The 8,714-nt window shown below is 37.5% G+C and overlaps 1 protein-coding gene across 1 annotated transcript; it reads right to left on the reverse strand.

Annotated features, from left to right (window-relative positions):
* Positions 1-255: 255 nt before the first annotated feature.
* On the reverse strand, positions 256-6,554 carry LOC110783575 (uncharacterized). The gene is made up of 7 exons (XM_021987930.2): positions 6,399-6,554; positions 6,244-6,284; positions 4,326-4,383; positions 2,934-3,027; positions 1,678-1,762; positions 1,531-1,596; positions 256-733 (listed from the first exon to the last, which is right to left on the reverse strand). The coding sequence occupies exons 1-7, from the start codon at positions 6,478-6,480 to the stop codon at positions 620-622; spliced, it is 540 nt and encodes a 179-aa protein (XP_021843622.1). The 5' UTR covers positions 6,481-6,554; the 3' UTR covers positions 256-619.
* Between the last annotated feature and the right edge of the window lie 2,160 nt (positions 6,555-8,714).

The raw sequence follows: 8,714 nt of genomic DNA on the forward strand, positions 1-8,714 counted from the left end.
GACTAAATTGTCTTTTTATCTTACCTAATACAATCCTCTAGCTGAAAAAGCTCATTGGAACAACTTTTTTAAAATTATAGGATTCATCCCAATCCTCTATTTCAATCCTCTTAATTCCAAACACCTAAATTAGAGGATTGAATTGGTCAAACCTCTAAATTGACCAAATCCTCTAATTTTTGCTAACCTTCTATCAACCAAACACCACCATATGAAAAAATTTCAGAAGAAAACTATATGAAAAAAATTTCATCATGGATTTTGAGCAAATAAAATTCCTAATGGGGAAAATTGTCCCCACGAGTGATATTGCTCTTAGATATTGATAGTTACAAAATACATAGTTATAATAAGGCTCAGTTATGTTCACCTTATTTCCACTTATTTCTTTTAATTCTTTAAAATTACGTCCACACATGACGCATTTTTAGCTGAAAATGAATTCTTGAATCTTGATTAATACATGCGGAGTACTACAATTATACAACCACCAAGCAACTGGATGCAATGGTTTTATACTTCAATATACACAAGTGGAAGTTCCAAACAGGATGCGATGCAATGCAATGAGCTGAAAGACATTTGGTGGAAATTTGCTTAAATTCTTCTCAAGCAGATGTTAGTTTGGTCTTGCTATTGGCATTGTTCTTCCTCGAATAACTTGTTCAATTTCTTCCACGGGCATGATAGATGCCCAGCTGCCGAAGTCTGCATTCTGCATTTGCTCGTGCAACTGCAAACAAATAATGCGACAAGGAGAGTGCTTCAGAAAACAATCAACCTCCATACGAGGCAAACAAGTGAACAAATTAATGTTCTGAGAGTCACTGGTGAACTATTAATGAGTTATAAGGGTTGAACACTTGATCACGTAGGGGGAAAGAACATAGTCTATAGTAGATTTGAGTTATGCTCAATAGTTTTTTGAGTAATGGGGCCGCACTGCTGCTGCTGTACTGTCATCCCTAGCCTTGTGTCGATCCACGGACACTGTCATCTCTCCCCATCCCCCCCAAACCCCGCCTCCAACCTGAGGGTTTCTAAACGTCAAGTGGGTTGTGACCAAATTGGACACAAATCACCCAATACAACCATTTTAGTACTAACAAAGAGTATGTCAGTACCAATAACGAAAGTGACTCTTATTGGTACTAATTAGTAACGTATTGGTAGACCAATAGCAAATTAATCAGTACCAATAAGAGCCACTTGTGTCCATTTTGGACACAATCCACTTTTGACATAGACTTCCTCCTTCTGGCCCTTCCTCTCAAACCTACATCAACCAAATAAAAATGTAATCTAGTGTCGAAGTGAGTAACACTAAGCTGTAGCACCCGTGGAGGGAAGACCTTGTCCACAAATGAATAAAAATATTTCTACACTGACAGTTGTACATATTTCAATTAATTATCAGAAGCATATTCATTCAAGAAGAAAAATCATGTGGCACCTCTAATTCTTTTGAAGAGAATAGCAGCTATGTTCAAAAGCGAATTAATCACAACCGAGGTAAGGAGAAAAACATACCTTTTCAAGAATAGCTGATTGGTCATCCACATGAAATTTACGCATATACTTTAACATCTCTAATTGCTGCAAGAAAATTCACCTGACCCTACTCAGCAAAAATCCTCACAAGAGTCACAACCATTGAAAGTGTTTATTGAATACTACCTGTGTGTGTAGATCATGCTGGTCATGCATTTTTTTAGCAAATTCATCTGTTCCAAGCTCAGCCTCATCACAGGCCATCTCTTCCCTGAAATTTCCACCTTATCAATCCCCAGAACTAGACTCATAGCGCATTGCTTGTATCATTGCAGTAGGATGGGCACTAACATAGAAGAAACATCTACGCTAGGAATCATAATGACTAAACAGGTAACTGTTTGATTTCCCTCATGTATCATTTATGCAAGAGGGGAAAAGTGGAGAACAGAGAGAAATTATGAGCAAGCATATAAGCAAAGGTAAGTTTGACTTCATATACTGTTTGATTAGCCTCGTGTATGTTATGATACTCATATCCCACAGAGGAGGAAAAGGAAAAAGAGAGAGAAAGAGAAGCTGCCATGTCCAGCATTTCATCTTTTAAAATACTACATCATAATCAGCAGATCTGTTTACTTAACTAGTATTATAATCATATAACAGGAAATCAGCTTCACTTGGAGGGAAATTAAAAGAAAACATGCAAGGTTTTCTTCTTTCACTCCTGAAGTTCAAGGTTCTTACTCAAAGGGTATTTTGTTAAAGAACAAATAAGATTACAGGGGGAATAAAAAAACTTGCCGCTTTCCCCTTCCCTCTCCCTCTCTCATTTTCTAGGGTTTATTTTCTTGGCCGTCGTAGGCCGGAAATAGTCTAATTTCCGAAGAAATTAGACTATTTCCGACCATTTCTCTTCATTTAATTCAGCTATTGTCTCTCAATTTCAATAAATTTTCACCATATGGACGGAGTTCGTTCTTGTTCGTTAGTCTCCCTATGGTGGAGTTAGTTTTAGTATGTTTGGTTTGTCGTTTACTCGGAGTGGATTTATGTAAAATTGGTTCGTTGGTGAAGTTTTATACGGAATCGCAACAGATATCAATTTTTCGAGTACATTCAGATGAATCAAGTGGAAACCATCCTCGCGGCTACAACAAATCGTTAGACCCTCTCTCTGAAAAAGCTGCATGTTCCAGCGTTATATACGGGAGACGTTCTACAGTGCAAGATCTATTCAGCGACCGTAGTTTTGATGAAGGAACCTTTATTTGATTCAATTGGTCATGTATTTGTTAGATCTATATTTCTCTTGTAGATGTCGTATGACTTTTTATTAATGATTTTCCTATCAAAAAAAAAAAAGATTACAGGGGAAGGGGGAACAAAACAACATTTAGATGTGCATATGACATGGAGAAGTAAATAGACAGAAAACGCACTTAGCCACAAATCCATAGAAGCGAATCATCAAATCCCGGTCATTCTCGTACGCCATATTCACTTTTCCCAGGCAAGCAATCCCAAAGTTAGGATCTGCACTATTCCATAAAGTCATTCAAGCATTCTCAATTCATAGCATAATAATTTTTTCCTGAGACAGAGTCAGAAACTATATCAAAGAGAAGAGAGCAGGCACAAGTAAAATAACTAATACTTTCAAATTGAACTCTATCTCAGTACACAACATGGAACATAGAAGACATGTCTGCTTCCATGTTATGGATTTCAGGGCACATACACAATGCATAAGGCACATATGACATAGTCTAAACAGACTGAACCAGGACAATCAAGAAGTTTGATAATCCAATAGGAAATGTGGAAAACAAAAGATAGTAGCGTACTGCATCTACTGTGAAAATATAATAACTTCAAAAAAGACCTTCATTACTACTGAAAATACAACCATCTTCATCACCCGTCCCTTTTTTTCAAGGTCCACTCACCCATAAAGGCATAAAGCCCAACGCCAGACAGAAGAATAAATAAGTTCTACCCCAACACCGCTGAGGCTGCCAACTCATGTGACAGGACAAAATATGTTGACTAGCACAACCATGCCAGTGCCTCTCATAAGATTGCTACTGAAGGAAAAACATGTAGAGTCTAATAAAAGCCCTACCCCTATAAAGAGGCATGTTTCTGATCTAATAGGCATACATGAGCCTGTTAATATATAAATTAGAAGTAACTAAGTTCAATGGAGATTCTTTTGGGAAAAATAATAATTAAATGAAACATTTAATTTAGTCCCTTTTTTTAACCCAAAATTGAAACTTTGTGCAGCAATGACTTTTCTAGCGTTCGAGAAAGACTCGGTGCCATATACTACATCGTTTCATCGATCAACTCAACAAGTCAAAATACTTGCTTGAGTGGAAAAATTAAATGCATTTGCAACCAAGAAGCCAAAATATTAAATACTTTTTATTTCCTTCTTTGGGATCAGTTCTCCAATTTTACCATCAGCAATATGGGCTTGCAACTTTGCAAGTTCATGACTATAACTGTCACGTAAAACTTATGTAACAGATTGGAGTAGCCAAGTGAAACGGCACTGCATAGAGCTCATATCAACAACCATTCTAATAATACACTCTTAATGACTGGATCCTCAGAACCCATATAGCGATTCCTTTGTTCTGGTAGATCACTTCCAAGATCAATCAATCGGTCAACGGATCGTAATAGCATAAGAGTGCAACCTTATTGACACAGTTAGCTCCTTGGAGGCCAACGTCACACATAATTTGAGACCGCAAGAACCTTTCAGTATGAGCAATACGTGATTTTAACAATACAAATATATATACAAATAAAAACACACTAACCGACGCCCATTTCTAAGAATATCTCCTCTTGGATTGCAGTTGTCACAGCAACAGGTTCCTGCAAATTTTCAAGTTAGAGTAGATTTAAAGTCAGTTGAGAGCTAGGTATATCAACTGGATCAGCATCTGAAGGTAATGATTTCTAACAGACAAGGAGGTTCTTGAACAAAAACCAATTTATTGATGTTATTAAAATTCAACACAATATAAACATCTACGATCGAAGTCAAATTGACAATGTTTAGGCAACTCCCGAAATTAAAATCAAATTAAAGTCACAAAGAAGATAGCACAAGTAAAATCAACAACACTGGGGCTACATAGGAATCAAGTGGAAGACAGACCTGGAATGACCCTCCTATTATGAGGACGTAAATCACACCTAAAAGAACCTTCAAGGCCTTAGAGAGAAAAGTTTCCAAAATCAAGCAATGGGTAGTTTTCTATTACTCCTTAGAACACTAGGTGCATACATCAACACCACACCAATATCTCTAAAGAAGGTCCTTCCCTGCACATTATACAACAAGCCTCATATGAAACTAGGCTCAAAGTTCTAAAATGAACTTGATGGACTCTGTTATGAAGGCTACAAATATCACCAATAAGCCCCTTCAAGAATTAAGGAAAAGCCTCTTAAGATTGGCTCGTGACAATAAGGCCTTCATACGACCAGCCTCAAGGTTTTCATGCCTCCATAGAAGAACAAACTATGCTTAAGAAATTCTGTTCACATCTTAGCAAAATCTTCACTTCCAAACAGCCTCTAAAGTTTGCTTGTGGAGCATATTGATCATCCGGATAGGTATTGGGATCAAACTCAATTTGGGCACAATAGAACCAATTTTAAAAGCTACAATCCACAGTCCAGAAGCTTAAGGGCTTGAAGGTAAATGTTAATAAATCTTAAGTCACGAAATAGTCCTACGATCCTAATATGGCAGGAGAGAACATTTATTGCCAACACAGGCGCAAAGTTAAACACAGCAAGACGAAGAGAAAGTTAAGTCAAGAAATAGTCATATGACCTTTATAGGACACGAGAGCAAAAATTTACTGCCAACATGAAAACTAAATGAATGAGATATAGCTCAGCCTTCCTAACACCTTACCTTACCAGGGCATTGGCCACATATTGATGACATTACCATGGATGACAATACACTGCAAAATGGTCACTGAAGACCATTTTGGATGCAAATCCACTCCACTCAAACATAGTTGGGAGCTATCGTGGCAACCAAAATTACTAATTTATTATCATTATCCATTAGTTATGACTATGTAAGCTACTTGTATTTCAAACTAAAACTAACAATAAAGAAAGAAGATTGTGCAAATCAAATATATTCATGAAGTCATGATGTACACCTACTTTGAAGCAATAAATCATAAGTGAAGGCCCTTTAGATGATATCTGAGAAGAAGCTTTCTAAATTTGTAGTATTAATGAATGCATGATTCATAAAAATAAAAAATAAAATTGTTTCGGTACGAATGAGCCACAGGGACATCGCAATTCACGTATTTCAAATGGGGGAGGGGAGAATCGAACCTGTGACCTATTGTACACAGGAAAACTGAAAGGCTGAAATTCATTTCACTGGTAATGAAAAGAATAAACCAGAAAAACCCACCATTGACCACATCTTTCAGAGGATTGATGCAAAGAGAGGTTTAATCACTCAAACTCCCAATACACATAACCCAGAAACCTCCAATTTCTGGTGTAATACCACAAATTTAATAATTGCATGACATAAAGTATAGCAAATAGCTTCTATTATTCAAAAAAGTTCCCAGTTTTACAGTAATTTCAATGAAAACCATCCAAAATTGCACCCCTTTTCCCAATAAAAAAAAACCGGGGATAAAGTAAAAACATACAAGAATTAGTGAGAAGAATAGAGAGAGAAACCTGATTATCTTGAACAGCATCAGCTATACGTTTTTTAACATCTGATCAACGAATCCCAATTTTCAATAATTAGACAGTTTATTAGAAGAAACAAACAAAAAAAAAGAGAGAGAGAAAGTGAGAAAGTGTTAAGGGTATAGGAAGAGTGGAATTACGAGGGAGAGAAGTGAGATAGGCGAAGCTATGGAAGAGGTGAAGCAACTGATCTCTGGATAACATTCCTGTGTTCTGCGCCATTCTTTCTTTCTTCTCGTTTCTCAGTTCTCTCTTACACGGCCACTGGAGCTCACCAAAATCAAACCAATTTTTTTTTTTTTTTTAAGGGTGTTCATCGGTCCAAACCCAGACCGGATCGATCCGGATCGGACCGAAGATCGAAATTTTGATAATTCAAAACTCGAAGACCGGACCTTGGACCGAGCCCGGACCGGACCGAAAAATCGGTCCAAAACCCTGACCGGACCGGTTTGGACCGGTTGTAGACCTATTTCTTTTTTTATTTTTTCTAAATATTATGGTGAAAAAGAAAAATTATATATAAAAAATCAAATGTTTAATGTCTTTTTGGAAGCAAAAATAAAATATATCACGATATATTAATATTTACAACAAATTAAATGAGAGAATTAAATTTTTAAATAGTTTATATTATATTTTATTAAGGAAAAATCGGTCTAGTCCAAAATTGGGTATTGGACCGGACCAGATCGGACCGGACCGAAGACCGAAATTTGATATTTCTCGACCCGGAGACCGGACTGATTGCCTTCGGTCCGGTCTGGTCAGATCTGGGTCGGTCCGGTCCGCTTCATTTTCTCGGCCCGGACCAATTTTTGCACACCCCTAGCCCAGCCTGCGTGTATGGGCATACACGGGCTCGGCCCATGCCAATTTGTTTCATGTCGGGCAAAAAGTGGAAAAGGACGGTCCAAGTCCACGTGCCCTCGTGTCGTGTTTTCGTGTCTAATATCAATTTAATGTGTTTCGTTGTGTTATGTCTTGTTCTGCTTTTCAAAAATGTTGTGACCGGAATGTAGACACCTAATTTGTGTCTCCCCTAATGGGATGATGACGAGACCATTATCCTTGCTAGGTGGTTGGTGCAACTCCGTGCGGAAGTCCCAATTGCTAAGGTGTATTCCAAAATCCAAAGTCCAATTCCCGTGCTCGTTCCCATTTCGGAACTCGGAACAAAATTCAATTTACAAAAATCAAATTCAAAATCCAAACACAATATCGCCCAATGGACCTCTCCATTGGTTTTACAAGGTCGTTTCCAATCCAAATGACATTAAGCAATCCAAATTGGGCGCCGACCCATAAAACCGAGCATGTCGGGCCCCGTCCCGTAAAACCGAGTTCAAATTCGAAACCCGAGTACAAGAAAAGGAGTGTTTTTAGACGCAAACCCAAGCCTTAACCTCCAAGAAGAACTACGTGACAAAATCGTACACACTCGTACAAGGTACAAGACTACAAGACAAACCAAAGGACGGATCCTTTTTTGGCGGAACCTGAGACACGTCACTTGCGCCAAGCGCTGGCCCTGCACTAGGCACTGACGTGTCTTGGCGTTTAGCCGCCTAATCTCCTATATAAACCCTCATTTCCACACCAAATGGGAGAGTAAAATTTCAATACAACGCTGTAATCTCAAATTTTCCTCTCAAATTCCAATACAAAATTCAAGTTTCCAAATCTACAGTTTCTAAAATATCTAAGCAATTGGGAGCACTAATCGGAAAACTAACCTAATCCTAAATAGGTAATTCTAAACCCCTAATCAAATCATTATGATGTTTTCTACTCTTCTACATTTCTAAATTCAATATACAATTCGAATGATGTTTTCTACTATTCTACATTTCTAAATTCAATATACAATTCCAATGATGTTGACATTTGAGTTCATGCTCATGACTAACTATGAAACATATCTAAAAGTGCCATCTTTGGGGAGGCTTTCATTCTTGAAACTCTTCCCAAATGATTTTCTAAGCACATTTTCAATATCAATATGCAAGATTCAAGCTTTATTTTTGAAAATGATTAGTAAAGTGTTGAACTTTCATAGTTCAAAGGTTTCTCCTTTACAACAATCATCATACAATTTTACAAAATACAAATCTTTTCAAAGTTCAATGATGTTTGTGAAGGAAATGTGTCCTTCACCCAAAGTGCATTAGTCTAATACCAAGGTTCAGATTAATTACGAACAATTAATTCAGTGAGATCAAGTGATCGGAACAGCTAGCTGTAGACACCTACTTTTGTCCCCATTCCCGAAAGGGAAGGTTCGATGATGAAAACGTAAATCTCCACTTGACAACGCATCTCCTATAAAATAACGAATCTCATTACCCCTTTTCATTTCACCCGAAACCTGCTATTTATGGAAACCTGCTAAAAATAGTAACTGCCGTAATCGGTAGTTGTTAAAAGTGGCAAGTCATAAAAGATAGAAACCTGTC

The sequence above is a fragment of the Spinacia oleracea genome, chromosome 3 (genome assembly GCF_020520425.1).
Source record: "Spinacia oleracea cultivar Varoflay chromosome 3, BTI_SOV_V1, whole genome shotgun sequence".
Taxonomy (NCBI): Eukaryota; Viridiplantae; Streptophyta; class Magnoliopsida; order Caryophyllales; family Amaranthaceae; genus Spinacia; species Spinacia oleracea.